The sequence below is a fragment of the Colossoma macropomum genome, unplaced genomic scaffold, assembly GCF_904425465.1.
Source record: "Colossoma macropomum unplaced genomic scaffold, Colossoma_macropomum, whole genome shotgun sequence".
In the NCBI taxonomy this organism is placed as follows: domain Eukaryota; kingdom Metazoa; phylum Chordata; class Actinopteri; order Characiformes; family Serrasalmidae; genus Colossoma; species Colossoma macropomum.
Window position 1 is genome coordinate 51,853 of NW_023495123.1, and position 18,928 is coordinate 70,780.

The 18,928-nt window shown below is 39.0% G+C and overlaps 1 protein-coding gene across 6 annotated transcripts in view; it reads left to right on the forward strand.

Moving 5' to 3' along the window:
* Positions 1–5,092: 5,092 nt before the first annotated feature.
* LOC118801020 overlaps positions 5,093–18,928 on the forward strand; it is a 50,657-nt gene continuing 36,821 nt past the window's right edge. For all 6 annotated transcript variants that reach the window (XM_036561193.1, XM_036561196.1, XM_036561195.1 and 3 more), the window contains exons 1-6: positions 5,093–5,254; positions 8,664–8,888; positions 11,337–11,543; positions 17,744–17,848; positions 18,116–18,154; positions 18,379–18,471. In XM_036561193.1, coding sequence (XP_036417086.1) covers positions 5,191–5,254; positions 8,664–8,888; positions 11,337–11,543; positions 17,744–17,848; positions 18,116–18,154; positions 18,379–18,471 — 733 coding nt within the window. In that variant the 5' untranslated portion in view covers positions 5,093–5,190. The remainder of the gene's footprint in view (positions 5,255–8,663; positions 8,889–11,336; positions 11,544–17,743; positions 17,849–18,115; positions 18,155–18,378; positions 18,472–18,928) is intronic.

Here is an 18,928-nt window from a genome sequence, read left to right on the forward strand (position 1 = left end):
TCATGCACATATTCATTCCTAGAGTACAAGAAGTCTGCCTTCGTTTGACGTAACCTGGTTATGCCTACCTGACTGCTTGCTGACACAAACTTTGCAAGTAATATATGTTTGCACATGTTGCCAGGGTTTGCATAATCACAAGTGCATGTAGTGTACACTAAATCTACCACATACATTCGACCAGGTACTGTTTCAGAGGGCACACTGAAAATTCCCTCACACTGCCAGATGACACCCTGGTCAAGTCCACTTGATTTCATCCTCTCAGCTGCCAGATTGCATCTGAAGTCTTCACTTTCAAACATCCCACTGCCTTCAAAGCATCTAGGTGACTGACAAATAGAAATGAAGAGATATTAGCAGTCTGTCTTCTAAATTTGCCTTTTTTCATTCACCACATGTCCCTTAAAAATATCACAGATGCCGTGGTGTATAACTAACCTGTAATATCTAACAACATGGTTGTTAAGAACAAGAAGATCGTCCACTCTTTTATTGGCATATCCAGCAAGGAAGTTATACTTCATTCCAAAAAAAAATCTATGAATATAAAAATATTATTATTCCAACACATAGCTGCATCAATATTAAAAACAGGCAGAAAACTGATTCTACTACTATTTTTTTTTACAATGGACAAGGACATCAGGTGATTTCTGCATGATTAAATCATTAAGATGTAAACAAAATCATTCAGTGTGGCTTCATGGGCTCTGTTCCAGAGTCAGACTTGTTCACAGTGGTGGTGATAGGAACCAGACATCTGAATGTTTGAGGCATCTAAAAACTATATAAAGTGTTTATGAATATGTTGCCTGATGCCTAGGAAATTGTTTTCCCAATAGTGTTGTCAGAGGTTTTTGGCTTAAAACATTTATATTTCCATTGCATTCATGGTAGAGGGATATGTGCCATGTTCTAGGGCAAAATAGTCCTAAATCCAACTGAATTTTTTCCAGATTGACCACTCCTTTCCCCATCATCAACATTCCATATAAACTCAGAAGACTCGTGTAGGTTCACTGGTGGTTCTGGATAGTAAATAAAATGTCTATATTTGTCTTGTAGTCATGGCGACCCCTGGTTCCTATCACCACCACTGTAAAGACATCTGAACCATTTCACACCAAACCACTCTGAATCTCTCTGTTTACATCTCAACCATTGAAATATGCAGAAAATTTTAAAAATCAATGGAATTCCCTAATAACACCAACTTTGTGTGCACAATACTAAATATACTATGAACATCAAAAAAAAAGCAGGCTTACGTATTTATGATTCAATTTACCTTTCCACTACATTGTTGGTCTCACTGTGGTGATGGTAAACTTGGCGGCCAAAGTTTGACCACATGACACCATTTTTAAGCCAATGTTCCTTGAGGTAGTCACACACACGAGCACTTTTTGTCTCATTCTTGATGTCTGCCAGAACCTTTAAGGACTCCTCTTGGAACTCCATCTCCTAGGACATATAACAAGACCACATTAAAAAATAATGTTGCATTTAAGTAAACCCATTGGGCTTAACAGGAACAAAAAACAAACTACAATTATGAATTGCAGTAACATACAACCTCAGGGCTCTTCTGGTGTTCACACCTATTCTGTAATCTCTGATGACAGTCATAAAAGACTATTGTATCACACTGCTTGAGTAGTAAAACTGATCTGAAACATTAATTTTTCATTTAAGGACACTTTTCCAAAAATTAAAGCTATAGGACACTGTATGCACACCCTATTTAAGAGAATGTTCTTAGGCTCTTGTTTTCTTATTAAATCTATTATTATCCTATTATCTTATTAATAAACTTACTGTTTTGCACTGCTTCAGAGACACCATTCCTCTTATCAGAGTGTTCCTTACTGATGGATCTCTAAGATTTCCTCCACCTTGTCTTATTAACCAACAATGTACAGCCTGTAATAAAATGAAGTACAGATTTTAAAGTAATATTTTTATAAGCTGCTCTTTTCATGGAACAACATTTTAAATTCTTGAAGTACATATTTTTATTGATTAATCTGTCAGACAATATTTTCAAGCATGTTAAGTATCTTAACATTTATTAAAAATCCATTACTTACTTGTAGCACATGAAACCAGCAAAGTAACACTGCAGAGTTTGGGAAGACCCCTTTAATTGCCTTTATTTCTTTCATGTCACGGTCAACCATCACACATCTGCAAGACATATTCAAATATGGTTACCATATTCACAATTATGGGCACTGATTTATAAAAAAAAAAGACTGCCACTGAATTACCTTGGTGTAAAACGACCTGCAGCCTCATGCAGCTTCTGAAGGCAAACTTTTAGTATGCCTGAAGACTCCTCACTTACAATGAAAAAAGAAACTGGTATCCCTTGACCGTCTGACTTCTTTACCAGTACAGCATAAAAAGCGAAACCATACTGCGTGACACCTTTATAAGTTGCATCCAAAAATATGATGGTAGGTCCAAATTTCTTGCATTGTTCTAACTGCCAAGGAGAACTATACACAATCACGAGTGGCTGTTTCTCAGCATGTGACAATGGTTGATAATGAAGAATGCTGTCCTGTAAATCTGATTTGATCAATTTGTCCACAGAGATGCAGTCATTGCCATCCATTCGTTGCTCCAAATTAAAGCTCTTTCTGATGTGTCTGATGTCCTGAGGTGTGACATAATATCCTTTATCCAAGAGATTTGATTTCCCATGTTTGGTTGCATATTCAACAGTTTTTAACAGAATAGCACCATTGGGAAGCCCTTGTAACAACCGCTCATAAATAAGCTGGTGTAGGCCTTCATCAGTATGGCTGATGGATTTCTCCTTGTGATTATTAAGATCATGGCCACTGTGTTCAAGCAAAGCTGAAATGACACATAAGCTGGGCAAGAATTTGCGCGAGTTGAATGGTTGGAACATTCACACCTCCACTGTATAACATTTGGTCTGTTCTTCCTGTAAGTAAAGTTGCCCTTGTTCTCGTTTTTTACACACATCAAATGATTCTTCATAAAAGTGTCTTGTGTTTCATTCTTCATTACTTAAATGCTTCGTTGAATTCGAGGATCTTTGTCTTTACGGATTTTTTCCATTTACAGCCTTGACCCAAAACTCATCCATCGTACTCTGAAAAATAAAATGTTATAAACATTAGTCAAGGTAATAGCAATAATTACGCTTCAATGTATTGTGAAAGGCAGTAACACGTTCAGGTAACAGTGAGAATGACAGTAGTGCCTTTAATAATCATATTCTCACTCCAACAATAATGTGACAGACAGAGAAGAATGACATAATAGTAGAGCTGCAATTCTATCAGGCATACCTTGTAATTTTTTATTGAGTACCTTAGGTACCTTGTTACATGTATGCCTCTAAGACAGCGTTTAAGACAAAGTCTCCTTCCAGGCTGTTTATTTGTTATTGTGCCTTGCATCAGACTGAAGAAGGGTGAGCCAAATTCCTATCAGGCAAGCTTGTTTTTGTGGCCTCAGAGGCAGGTACTTTTATGCCTCTGAGGCTGTTAACAAGACAAGACCTTCTTGCAGGCCACTTGTGTATTTGTCTTTAAGATCAAAGACAGATGAGCTCCTGTCAGGCTACTTAGTGTAAACAGCCTGAGAAGTCTATACAAGCTAGCCTGACAGCAATCTGGCTCACCCTTCTTCAGTCTGATGCAAGGCATAATAACTGATAAACAGCCTGGAAGAACGCTTTGTCTTGCCTGCCTTTGGAGGCATAAACATTTTTTTCTAGTTTCTAAGGCTATTAATACTAGCAAGCCTAACAGGAATCTTGCTCATCCTTCTTCAGTCTGAAACAAAGCGCAGTAACATAAGTAGCTTGCAATAATGTCTTGCTTTGTTGACAGGCTAAGAAGCATCAACATTTTATCTGCCTCTGAGGCTGTGAAGACTGTCTAGCCTGACAAGCACCTAGCTCACTCTTGTTCAGTCTTATACAATAACCTGACAAACAGACATATACTGTCAACAGCCTTAAAGACACTGGTGCTCTTTTTTGCCTCTGAGGCTGCTAATGCACTAGCCTTACATTTCTCTGTGTGATGCCTCTCTTCATGGGCCCACTGGCAAATAACCTACCTTAAAAAAGAAATCACCTTATAACATCTTGTAAGAATAACAGCCACAGTTATAAATGTAATGACACAGACTTGCCTGATAAACATTGTGGGAGAAGAGGCTAATAGGCCTGTTTATTTACCAGCCTGTCAGGAATTGAAGATGTTCTTTGAGAGTCTATACAGCACACTGCTAATGTGCCATTCAGTATTGTCTGAAGTGGGACAAAGTTTGAGTATAAATCTTAATGACCGCTAACAACACCGGTTTCATCATTCTCCAGTTTAACTACATAAACCTTAGTGCATGCATCATCTAGCTAATATCTAACAAACACAAGTCTTCCTGCAAGGTAGTCTGAGAGGCAGCACCTGCACTAGATTACAAAGCTCCTAATACTGCTACAAAACCTGATGAGAACTTATATTTAAACTTATATTAAAACTTATAACAGCATTTCTCTACTTTGAGAGTCTCCATAATAATTGTTTTTTCTTTTGTTTGTTTGGTAGAATAAACTTAGGGAATGACTACATTAAACTAGCCCAGTTATTAAGCAAAGATTACCTGTTCTGTGCTGCTTCCACACACGATCCTGTAAAAGCTGTAGAATCGCCAACTGCAGATGAGCGCACTGAAACGGAAACTTGTTTGAAAAAAAAGTCTTCAAACTCGCACCAAGTTCCTTGATGCGATTTGATTGGCTGTGTTCCTGGAGGAGGCGGGATTACAGCTTCTTGCGAAGCTTGGATGTGTTCCAGCAAGGGGGGTCTGCAGCCTAGAAGGCGCGACAGCCTGTGAGACGTTGTTCAGGGCTTAAATGCCTCACGAGCTATAAAGTTTCTCTCTTTTTTCATTTACAGTGAAGCTCAGGGCTGTTGTTCTCTGTGAGTGGTCTGATCTTAACCTAATTTAGGATCTGCCCAGAGACAGGTGACATTAGAAAACCTGATTGGCTACTCTCGTGGGTGGTGTACAATAACATGCACTCTTCCTTATACTGAATTCGCCCAGTTTCACAGAAGCAACGGTCTGTATTGACACTGGTTCCTTACAACAAAGCTATTTAAAAGATAATCGACTGAGGACCCTGAGCCACTTACAATGAAGAAATCAGCCTTGCTTTGTGCTTTCTTAGTGCTTGGTGTGATTCTCCCAAGCCTTGGAGGTAAGTGTAAGATTTGTTTGAGACAAAACAGCCAATACCTAAGTGAAAGTAAAATTCAGGAAATCACGAGAACACATTTTTGTCTGTGAGTGAGATTAGTAATAAGAAAAATAGGGTGGCAGGTAAATTATGAATGATACATAAAGATAGGAAAAGAAGGCAATAGAATATTAGCCATTATATCAAAAGGACTTAAATAACTGTAGTGCAAAACTTTCAGAGGAAGTGAGAGATTCTGAGAGTGTAATGAACTGATGTGCTGTGTGTATGAACGATTCTGACTGATTATAAGTTACTGACTGTCAGGATTATGAAGTCACTATTTGCATTTTTAAGTTAAGAACAACTTTTCAGAGAACAATTTAGCTTTAGACTTATGGAAATTTAAGGCTAATTTCTAGGCTAACATTTAGATGTAAAAGGCTAACATTTAGACGTAAATGTAGATTTAAATTAAATTACATTAAATATTTAAATTAAAGATTGTGAAAAAATGGCCTTTTAAATAAATAGTTGTAGAATTGCAAAATATGATCCCAATTATCTCCTGAAATAAACAGTAAGAGGTACATTTCTTGTAAATGATGGAAACATTAGTAGCACTCCCTAACGGTTGATCCATTCAAATGTACAGATATTAAAGATGTACAGAGTCAGATTTTGGGTAATAAAAAGGGCAATAAACAGTTTCACATCATCCTTAGTTCTATCTGTTTCTTAACAGAAAAGTGCTCATTATATTTAACTTATGTAACGACCATCTGCACTTAAAAATGTGTTTTTGCATGGTTAACTCCTCTTGGACGGCAATTTATGTTCATAGACTGATTTGTATCAAATGTGTAACTATAGTGCAGAGTTCATATTTTTTCATTGAAAGCACAGCCTTCTCGATACATCCGGAAAAAGTGACATGGGGCACTACGTACTAGCTTAGTTTTGAAATTTAAGAGTAAATTTGAACACATCATGGTCCAATATACTAAAATATGCTAATGAGAGTATTATTGCCTGTCAACATGAAACATACTTACGCTGAATTCACACCAGATGTGGCGCAGCATGCGTGGTGATCTGGTAATCTGTGTTATTTTACACTGGATGTGACACAAATAAATGTATCTAAACAAACAACAAGTTTTATACATTACTGTGGTTTACTAAACTGTCCCACTCAAACGTGTCCTCACTCTTATTGGTCTACTATAACTCTTACTTTCATATCACTACTAGTGTATGTGTGTGTAACAACAGATGTTAGTGAATGGCATAGATTCAAAAGCAGAGTTAAACACAAACAAACTTAAAACAACAACTCCAAAAACACTTCACTAACTCCGCCACATACACAAGAAAGGAAGAAGGAAAGAGTGCAGGAAAGCAGCAGATCAAGGAAGATTTCAGTGTCGACAGCATTATGTAGAGAAGGGGTGTACGCCTCTTGTCCTGGAGGGCCGGAATCCAGCACACTTTGGTAATGATTAAACACTCCTGATTCAGCTCATTTGCTAATTGCCAGGTTTAGTGAGTGTGTTTAAGTAGAGGAACTACCAAACTGTGCTGGACATGAGCCCTCCAGGACTGGACCTGATGTTGAGTGTATCTATACACACACACAAAGCAGGCTAATAATGTTCAGCAAGATACAGGGTGGTATCGTAACAACAGCAAAACTCTTTTTGGTACTATATAGAACCATTTAAACCATATTCTCCACCAATTTGAAGAACCATTTCATCATGCTAAGAACCATTTAAGCATGAAATTGTTCTATATGGAACTCATGGTTCTAAACAGAAGCATTGCCTTAATTAAAGAACCTTTAAACAACCATATTTTTAAAGCGTGTAAATCATCTTAACTGGTAGAGAGAGTGTTCAGTGTGATTCTCACTCTACCATTTAAGAATTATCTTTGTTTGCTTTAAATCCAAACATCTGGCAACCTACTCCCCCATGACATGGTTTTCTAGCATGTTCTTGGGTGCTGACATTTCTGTTACCTAAAGGAGATCTTTCTAATTAGCCATCTGAAGAATCAGTAAACCTATGTGGTCTGTATCTGGTGGTAAGGATGGATTCTGCATGCTCTGTGTGTATACTTTCTGAATAATTTTGCATTGACAAGATTTAAATACACATTTCGTCTTTTCAAATAACAAATATGATGCTCAGCATATGGTATTCAAAGGATATCAAATTGCACTCATTTTTGTTTCTTTGATAATCTTTACCATACAGCTGTCTCTGGCCTGCATGTTGTGAAAGAGCACCAGTTTTGGTTTGCCATAAGTACTGCAATACAAATTAAATTACAAAATGAATGTATATTATACAAGTATGTATATGCAGTACAATATACACTATTTCCAAAAGTATTCACTCACCCATCCAAATCATTGAATTCAGGTGTTTCAATCACTTCCATGGCCACAGGTGTATAAAACCGAGCACCTAGGCCTGCAGACTGCTTCTACAGACATTAGTGAAAGAATGGGTCACTCTCAGGAGCTCAGTGAATTCCAGCGTGGTACTGTGATCGGATGCCACCTGTGCAACAAGTCCAGTCGTGAAATTTCCTCACTACTAAATATTCCACAGTCGACTGTCAGTGGTATTATAACAAAGTGGAAGCGATTGGGAACGACAGCAACTCAGCCACGAAGTGGTCGGCCACGTAAAATGACAGAGCGGGGTCAGCGGATGCTGAGGGCCATAGTGCGCAGAGGTCACCAACTTTCTGCAGAGTCAATCGCTACCGACCTTCAAACTTCATGTGGCCTTCAGATTAGCTCAAGAACAGTGCGTTCAGAGCTTCTTCTTCTGGAGGGGGATTATGGTGTGGGGTTGTTTTTCAGGAGTTGGGCTCGGCCCCTTAGTTCCAGTGAAAGGAACTCTTAATGCTTCAGCACCAAGAGATTTTGGACAATTTCATGCTCCCAACTTTGTGGGAACAGTTCAGAGACGGCCCCTTCCTGTTCCAACATGACTGCGCACCAGTGCACAAAGCAAGGTCCATAAAGACATGGATGAGCGAGTTTGGTGTGGAAGAACTTGACTGGCCTGCACAGAGTCCTGACCTCAACCCGATAGAAACACCTTTGGGATGAATTAGAGCGGAGACTGCGAGCCAGGCCTTCTCGTCCAACATCAGTGTCTGACCTCACAAATGCGCTTCTGGAAGAAGGTCAAAAATTCCCATAAACACTCCTAAACCTTGTGGAAAGCCTTCCCAGAAGAGTTTAAGCTGTTATAGCTGCAAAGGGTGGGCCGACATCATATTAAGCCCTATGGATTAGGAATGGGGTCTCAATGTCATATGCACGAGCGAATACTTTTAGAAATATAGTGTATATTATGATGTACTTTGATATACTTGATGAACATTGTCTTCCCTGTGTCTGTTCCAGACCTGCCTATATATGAATTAGACTTACTCCTGTCCAGAGACATCTCTCTTCAGAACCTCTGTGAGTTTGCCGCTAAGGGTGTCCACAGTAATCTGCAGATATACAACCATAATGTGACTAACACGAGGCAAGCTGGAAATGGGATTACTGAAGCCCTACTACGCAGGGAAAGAGTCCAAACTTTTAGAAGAACTATTCGGAGGCGCTTGATGCACCATTTGTCCAGTGAGTCTAAATTCTTCTCACATGCTTGTAAACTTCATTTTGTGATACATACTACTAAGATGTATTAGAAGCTGGTATATTATGTAGCCTTACATTCTTTTGAAGATAATTCAGTAACACTTTCTATAAATTAGGCATCAATAATGCAGTATACACCCATCAGGCATAACATTATGACATTGTTTCCACGCTCATTGTCCATTTTATCAGCTCCACTTACTATATAGGTAAGGAACTATATAGCAGCACTGCTGTGTCTGATCCACTTAGACCAGCACAACACACACTAACACACCATCACCACGTCAGTGTTACTGCAGTGCTGAGAATGATCCACCACCCAAATAGTACTAGTGCATTCATAAAGCTATATAAAGCATTCATAATGCTTTATAATGGTTAATATAAGCTTTTGTAACTGTACATAAATGTCACATACGTAAAAATGTTATAATACCACAGTATAAGGTTTCTTGGCACAAAGTGACATAATGCATTATAATACATATTTTTCCTGTTCTACTCTGACTTGCATACTCTCTGATGTTCCTCACTATCTTCAAAATGAAAATGATTTTGTAAGTGCACATAACATTTAACAAAAACCTACAAGCTTTCTTTACAGACTTTAGGTAAAGTGATGATATTGATCAGCTCTATAAAGCAATTCACGCTAATAAAAGCACATACCAACTTATCAAAGACATTAAGTGAGATTCCCTAAGTAAGAAGGTTAAAACAGCAGAATACCAGATTTGCTAGTTTGTTCTTTAAACAAGGGTTCATTTATTGACAAAAAAAAGAAACTATTCTTTCATTTTTTTCAAACAAATTGAATTTTTCCAGTATAACAGATTCTCTGATGTTACGTTCTTAAAAGTTTACTCAAAACAAAAGTAACTGACACAATCTCAATGCCATTTACTGTATCCAAAATGTATCTACAAACATAAAAATAAATTTAATGCTTTTTTCAATAACCTAATGAGCATTAGACTGCTTGGACAACATTTCTTTTAGCCTGATATTTTTAAATAAAATTAACTTAACAAAACAAGTTTTCAAGACTTCAAGAGAATCTGGAAAACCTGCTCCCTCAAAAAGTTCTGCACATACTTTCATCTGCATGATTTTCTCCTTGATTTCGCCATTTGCGGCCTCTCAGCACAGTACCACAACACCATCTCCAGGACCCATTGCTAAGCCTGACCTAGCAGCACCTGGTGTCTTTCAGGCTCTGCCCACTTTGTGCTACAAAGCCTTATACTGTGGTGTTATAACATTTTATATGTGTGATTTTGAACATTTATGTACAGATAAAGGCTTATAATCAACCATTATAAAGCATTGTGAATGCTTTATAGAGCTTTATGAATGCATTTATACGGCATTATTGATACCTGATTCATAGAAAATGTAACTGATAATTCTGGGAAGATATTGGCCTGTTGTGCTTTTGCTGAGCCTCTCTGGGCTATTAAGGGGTCTGTGTGGGTGGTATACAATAAGACTGTTCCTCACAATGCTCACATTAGTCCCCCTGATTCAGCAATAACAGAATTACATGAAGGCCTAAAGATTACAGACACACATTAATGTAGAATGCAGCTCTTGTAATGCAGCTCATTGTAATGGAGAGCACACTCAATGATTTCCACATGCTTACAATAATACAAACACTGAAATGAAATTTGACAGGAAATTCAAACATGTACCAAGTATCACACAAGTATGAGAAAAGATAACTCTCTGTCTCTCTCCTTTTACACAGACAGCACCACACCTTAAAAGTGCAACATTTATGTCTTATTGAAGATGAGCCAGAACAGAAAAAGGCAGGAGGCATGTACTCACAAAACAAAAAACATTTCAATATTAGGAATATACTGTTTGAAAAAAATGAAACAGTTAATAAATTAGTCCATCTCTATCAAACATTAAATACCCTGAGAGAGAAGAATGTGTTATTTTAAACCATTTTCAAAACCAATAACAAATAAAAACAGAATGTCTGTAAATCATACCATCATTAATCGTTTCAGTCATTCATAGATTTAAAGAAGTTTGCCCCATGATTATGAGGTGTAGGTTATTTCATACTGTATGACACTGATAAATTATATAAAGACGCCGAATAACAATGACTTTGGCTTTATATGGATTTTATGTTTTTACATTGGGTCTTACTGCATTGTTATTGTTGTCCAGTCAAAAAGCCAGATTTCCATATGGTACAATTTTGTTACATCACTAGGTACAATAAACAGGGATACACAGAACCATGACTTCAGTGTGGGTTGAACACTAACGTTAGTGGTGGAGATAACAAATAGAATTTCACACTAAATTATGTAATTGCAGTACAGTAAGAAGGAATATGAAAATAATATTTTATGTTTACACATTTTACCTTGATATGAACTCCTTGTGTGCCTATATTTTCCTCAGATGAACACACACGGAACAGTGTATGGAACTTGCTCTCTAACCGTCGCTCTGTTGAGAACATCTACGAGTTGGTTCATACAGGAACATTCAATCACCAAGGGAGTGACAATGCTGAGAACCAGACTAATGTTTCTACTCAAGATCATGTGAGGAGGAGAAACCGCATAGTCCTAAATGGAACGCAACTGCAGTCAGAGCATCTCTCTGGTAAGTCTCTGATATCTGCCATGTGCTCTCTGACCTGTGCAGTATGAATCCATTTCACTCTAATATATTTAAAGTGTTTATTAAAGTTGCATTTTCTTCAAGATTTATCATAAATATTATTCTTTTAAAAATGTATTATTTTATTTGAGGTCTTTAAAAGTTTGAGGGATTAAAAAGCATGAAATACGATTATCAATCATGCCACAACACAATTTAACAAAGGCTGAAATGAGTACAGCTATGATAGAATTAATGCCTGTTACACTATGCTTTTAAATTAGTAACCGAGACTAGTAGGCTAGAGTTAATAATAAAGAGTTGTTAATAAAGTGTTACTGCTAATAAACTGCTACCAAAGTCCAGAATAATTCAGACACAGGGGTGGCATCACACCTTCAAAATGGTGGGGTAAAATGTAGCTTCTAAACAAAATAAAAAAGGCTAAAGGAACTGCAGCTGAGTGACTGACAAAAGACAACCACAGCACTGACAATCTAACTAAAACCTAAAGCTTTTTCAGCATTATGTATACAGTCACATGGAAGAGTTTGGAAATCCTTGGTCAAATTATTTTATTGATTGGTGAAGTGAAAATTTGTTGTACAAGGAACAAACTTAAAGATGACATTTTTCTGCAAGTGCAAGGCTTTTAATATTGGAAAAAAAATAAAACTGTAAGGGTTGGCTCCAGGGCTAGGCCACCGCCAGCCACCAGGGGGAGTCAACGACCCAAATGAGCTACACCTGCTCAGGGGGCTTTATAAGGGCTGGGAAGAAGACACACTTTGCTGAGTCTTTGTTTCAGAGTTCTGGCAAACAGACCGGCCAGTAATCTCGGGTAGAAGCTCTAGAGAATTTCTCTTGAGCTTCTTTCTCTCTGTCACTTCTCGAACCTATCCTCTTTCTCGAGAAAGAGAAGACTAAATGTAAAGCTAGAGAAGGGACAAGTTTGTCCCTTTCTCCTCCTTCGTGCATTCTTTTCTGTTGGGAATCTGCAGGGCTGCTGCTTGAAAGCCAGGGAACACTGAAGGAGGAAACCCCAACATCCTCCAGGATCCCCAGAGTAACGCTCTGGTGGCGGTAGGTGGGGCTCAGATCGTGCAGCAGCTTCCTCAGCAACCTGGTGATTGGGAGCAGGAGGAGGAGGAGCCTCAAGAACCACCACTGGAGGGACAGCCTGCTGTAGAGTTGCAGTGAGGCTCTGCAGCTGAGTTAGTATTTGTTGCAAGGCCTGCTCATGCCTTCCAATCGCAGCCCCTTGGTTAACCAGGGCGATTTTAACCTGATCCAAGTCCGGGAGCTCAGCTGGGTCCATAGTTTTGGCTGAGTCTTTCTGCAATTTGGCGCCAGAGGTGGGATTAGAACCAAGGCCATCTGGGTGGTATTTCAGAGGCCAGCCTGGTGAGCCAGGACCCAAACGCTAAGCTTCTATGCAATTGGAAGGTATTATTGAGATAATATATTAAACAGCGGATGCCGGGGCTCGAACCCACGCCGCCGCGTTGATAAACCGGCGCTCTACCACTGCACTATAGAGGCCGCGTCACATGGTGTAGGAAGGGTTCACCTTAAAAGGGAAGCCCGAAAATGGGTGGAAAACAAAAGGCAGTATGAAAGCCCACCTACTAAGGCTTAGGCGGGAACAAAACAAAGGACGCCAGGGGAAAGACTGGCTCTCTCAAACACGGAGGAAAGGCTAACTGAAAACCACTTTCCCAACAGAAAAGAACGCACAAAGGAGAACGAAAAGGAAAAAGGGACAGACTTGTCCCTTCTCTAGCTTTAGATTTAGTTCTTTCTCTATTTCATTTTTTTTAAGGAAGAAAGACACGACTCAAGAAAGGGGGATAGGCTCGAGAAGTGACAGAGAGAAAGAAGCTCGAGAGAAATTCTCTAGAGCTTCTACCCGAGATTACCAGCCGGTCTGTTTGTCAGAACTCTGAAACAAAGATTCAGCAAAGTGTGTCTTCTTCCCAGCCCTTATAAAGCCCCCTGAGCAGGTGTGGCTCATTTGGGTCGTTGAGGCCTTGGGCCTAGCCCTGGAGCCAACCCTTACAAAAACATAATTTGACCATGGGCACCCAAACATTTGCAGATAGCCATAAGACATGTCATGGTTTAATACAATAACATGTTGCAGTAGCAAATAAACCTATTCCATATTCCCTGTAACCTGAATCTACATGCACGATTGCTTCTGTAAAAGCATCGTAGCAATGCCAACAGATGCCACATCCAGCAAACCCATTAAAGCATTAAATATCTGTTTGATATATTTACCAATTTTGTCTGTTGTTTGTGTCGGTCTGGCTTATCTGTCCGCTATGTCTTGTTTTTGTTTTTTCCCCCTTTTTCTTCACCACTTATTGTTTTTGTACTTGGGTGTGTTGGCTGGGTACACAGCTTCACCACCACTTGTCCTACATCATATGATATCTGCACTATTATGAACTTGAAAAACAGTTAAATAAAGAAAGAAGTTATTGTTCCTGAAATGTGGTGGAGGGTTGTGGTGTGGTCAATGGATATTAATCCCAGATTTTAAAAAAGGACATTTAAGCTGCTTGAAGCTAAGACCATGCAGACTGAGAGGAGGAGAATTCACTCCACCTTAACTGTGTCAGAAGAACATGCCCCATCTGCAAGGCCCCTACATAAATATAGTACAGAAAGAGATCTGCTGAAAGATCCTATGAGAGCTGAAACACACAAGACAGAAATGGAGAAACTCATCTAGACCAAGATGATATCACCCAGAACAAGTCCTTTATGCTGTCCAAATGCTTGCATCCCATTCCCTGGTTTCACTGTAGCTCAGCTGGAAAGGATGTATACGTTGCAGACAAACCAGACTGTATTGTGGACAGACTCCTCTCACTCATCACTGTCCTCACCTGGCTATGGAGTCTTACCATTACAAGGTTACTGTAAGGACACAAACCCTTCCGTTCCTTCTCCAGAGCCCACTCACCTGGCCACTGATCCCAGTCCAGAATTCTCAGATGGTTCAACAGAGCTGAGAAAGTCTGCATTCTTCTGTATCTGCCGTCTCCAATTCTAAGGAACATGGGAGGATGCAACTGATCAAGAGACTGAAGGTGATTCCTCTTCAAAAGAGGCACAAATGGCAGAACTGCCCCCTGTCCATCTCGACTTTCACAGACCACCTGCTTTCTATTCCTTGGAGATAGACTGTTTCGGGCTGTTGCTTGTTAAGGTTGGGAGATGCACAGAAATGCAATAAGAAATCATTTTAATGTGTCTAACAAAAAGAACAGTACACTTGGATCTTCTTAGCCAACTGGATGCTGACTCCTTTTCAAAAGCTTTGAGGCAGCTCAAAGGAGAATTTAACAAAGGTTAAGCTTCCAAGTCAATTATCCATCAGGCTACACTGTGGAGAGTGGGAGAGTTACTAATCTACAATCTACACCACTGTTGATTGTCCAGCTGAAGTCCTAACAGTTCTTCTGGAAATGGAAGCTTGTCTATATTCTGAGCCATCAGACTATGTTTCAGTTGATATTGCTGCTCAAACGACAATTGAGCAATTGGCCATGCAACTAGATGCTGCATCTTTTCTGGGTCACAGCACGGTGCTATTTTATATATTTATGTTTATTGTGTGGTTTTTCATGTTTAGTCACACTGACAACGTCACTGTGTCACACTGACACAGTCAAGTACAGCCATGCAACACTACCAAAAATCAGAGGAAATTAAAATGCTTTACAGTGACCTCCACTAGGAGCAGAACTCCCAAGAACTGTCACTATACAACCTTAGCAGAAGCCCTGGCTGAGCACTGAGGTCCGTTCCTTGCTCAAAGCCTGTGATGTTGCTTTCTCATTGGGTGACAGATCAGCATTCAGGGCAGATAGAAACAGCCTTTCCACTAGCATCAAGAAAGCCAAGGCTTCATATGCACTGCACTTCATACGTGGCAAGGCATTAAAACTGCCAGTGCCTACAGGAGGAAGAATAACCTTACCGGTATCAATGACACTGCGCTCCTAGGTGCTTTAAACAATTCTGTGCTCTTTTTGGTGAACAGCTCACCTCTCAAGTGGGTTCTAGATGTCTTCAGTAACACACCTCAGACAAACAAGATCCAGAACAGATTGTCACACTCTATCACTCTGAACACTTGAGTCCTCTTATGTACTCCCTGTTCACCCATGACAGCAAAGCCAAACATCACAGTAATCATATCATCAAGTTTGCTGGCCACACTGCAGTTGTAGAGCTCATCTCAAACAATAAGACAGCCTAAAGAGAGGAAGTGAGGCAGCTGGAGTTCGGTGCAAGGACCACAAGTTCTCTCTGAATTGTAGACTTCAGAAGGACACAGATGCCTCACACCCCTCTACACTACTCAAGCAGAAAGCGCTGCAGCGGATAGTGAAGACTGCCCAATTCATCATTGAATCAAGCTTCCCTGCTATTAAGGACATCAGCTCCTAACAGTGTAAAACAAAAATGTGCAGCATCAGGAAGTATCCCTCTAATCCATTCCACAGGCTGTTTATGCCACTCCTATCTGGAAGAAGGCTACGGAGCATCCTGGCCAAGTCCTCCAGACTCATGAACAGTTTCTTCCTTCAGGCAGACTCATTGAAGTGCTGCTTTACTACTAAATTTTATCTGCTGCACTTTATCTTATACACTCACTTCACGTTCAGCTACTTCACTGTGAAATTTCACCTTACTTTGTATGCACAATCACTTTAATCTCTACATTGTCTACATGTTTATTATGTAGTCTTATTACTAAATACTATTGTCAATTATCAGTGTAATGATAAAAAATACATGCAAAACTATTATTGCTGCTGTGGACAACAACTGGTCTATTTTCTTGTCCTTTGCTCAATGGTTGTATAGCAGTAGTTTTTCTGTTCTACAGAGGAATGTACTGTGTCATTTCTGTGTAATTATAATAGTATTGTCTCTATTTACTGTTTTTATTGTCTCTCTGCACTGTTATCTGCTGCTGTGTTTAAATGTGGCATCGTGTCCTGGAGGAAATTATAATAAAGTTTACTTTGACATTTCAGCAAGGTACACCACAGTGCAGACTATCACATCAGGTCAGCCAAATTTGGTGTCAAAGGACAGGACTACTCCCATCCAGTGGCGAGGCTGGTGATATTGCCAATGCTCCTAGCTGGAAAGGATGTTGTCTACATTAGCATAAAATAAGTCGAAATAAGAAGCGTTTTCTTGAGAGCAAATGTGCTCCACATATTTGGGGTCACTATATATAAGACCTCTTGGATAAGGCCAGCACCTTCAGTTACAATATTCATGACTGTTTTTGGCAGTAATATGTTTGCTTTCAGCTAATCAGAAGGGTAGTTTGAGTGCGTAGAACTGAAAATAAATGCTGATGTGTTTTGGACTGTTAAATTGCTTTAGTGTGACTAAAGTGGGTATAACCCTGGAGCAGCTAGGTCTAGGCCTGGAACTTTTAGAAATAGTTAAAGTTCCTCTGGTCGCCATCTACGGCTGGGAAACAGAATCAGAAAAAGGTAACACCTGGCCTCCGCTCTCCCCATCGCACTGCCAGCCCACCAGGCTCCTGCAACAGTGGTTGCAGGACAGAGTGCTATGTTGAAAGATGTGGGGCTCTAATGTAGCTCAACAGAGTCTGGGACTGTGTTGTCTCACAGCCAAGGTTGTGTGAGCCCCATGTCATTTCCAAAACTTTATAAAGGGCAGTGTAGCAGAGCAGCAATGAACGCGGCCGCCAGAGAGAGGAAAACAGTACAGCAACAATAAAAGTAGCTCTTGTGTGGATACAAGACTTTACAAAAAAAAAACACTCAATACCAAACCACAAACACAGAACAAAAACACAAACGCAGAGACATGGGGAGAAGTGGCACTCAGACAGGCGAACGCAAGTGATACTCTTGCCCAGAATTGATGTCATACATGAGACGGACCACTAACAACCTCACAACATAATTAGAATAAAGAATAAAAGAATTATACCAAAAAACATTCCAAACATTGCATGTCAAATATTATATTATATTATATTATAACTTGTAATTAATATGCTTATCATTTGTTGGTAGGGCACAAGTAAGGGAAAATACATAGAGCTACCAAGAAAGTCTCAGAATTACTGTATAGGCTTCTCATTAGGAAACAACAAAAACTAAATATTTATGGGTGTTGCTATGTTGGAACAGAGAACAGACTCCATAGGATACAAGAACGGTTAAACAGACAGCTGATGCTCACAGGACGGAGACCCTGGGGATATGACCCTCAATTTAGATTCCTACGAGACATTGGTAGGTGTATCTCCTTTCTGCTTTTTCTTGGTGAACACAACACTATTCAAAAATATTTATAGTTTTTATCCATTTTCAGCCTCTTAACATATAGTACATTATGTATAATGTAGCTGTATTTCTTTTTTAAATTACTTTCTTTGCGTAACACAGAAAGTGTATTATAATCATAGCTTAAAGCAAAAGATATATAATGCCATGAACTCAAAACACAGCACATTGTGTCTTTGAACCATAAATGGTTTTTGTTTTTCTTCTCTGTTTAAGGACGTTTTGGTTCTCGGAGCAGGTCCCTCCCAAACATCGGTATGTATATTTCCTTTCTGATTCTTACTTGATGAACACATCATGTTTCTAGATATGCAAAATCTTTTATAGTTCATGTGTAATATTTTAGATGGTTTAGTTGATGTCATTGTCATAAATCTGATTTATATGCTAACCAAAGTTTATTCATAAACTACATTCAAATGTCATTCATTGTGTTTCTAAAGCGTTCTGCATTACAGGTGTTCTTTTGCTTTTCTCAGGTAAAGATGATGATGATGATGATGATGATAAATATCAGGGTTTCACTAAGGGCAGATATGGTCGGCAGCTGAGAGAACTGAGAGCAGCTATAGGTGAGATATCACGTGATTTTAATTATTTAATTCACTACAAAATTATATCTGGGTATGGTATGACAAGGATATCATGAGAAAAACCCATTTACAGTGTAAATAAATTAATCAGCGTGACATATTTCTGAACAAGATAAAAAAAATCTTGTCTTCGTCAGCATCTTTCAGTACAACAAAATAAAATATCACATGACTGTAGGTTCACATTGAATAAAATAGCGTCCCAAATGCATTTTTTTTCTTCGTGTAACAACAAAAACACATTCATTAAAATCTTTTGCACAAAACAATTAACTTTTATATCCTACCAAAGTCATTGAAGTCATTGCCTTGATCATTACAATCATAAGGTATTTGGAAATAGTCTTTTCTGGAATGGACTAAACATGGATCGAACCTTTTAATTCTGAGAGCTCTCATTAAATTTAGCATTATAAGGTTTGCTCTGCAAATAAAC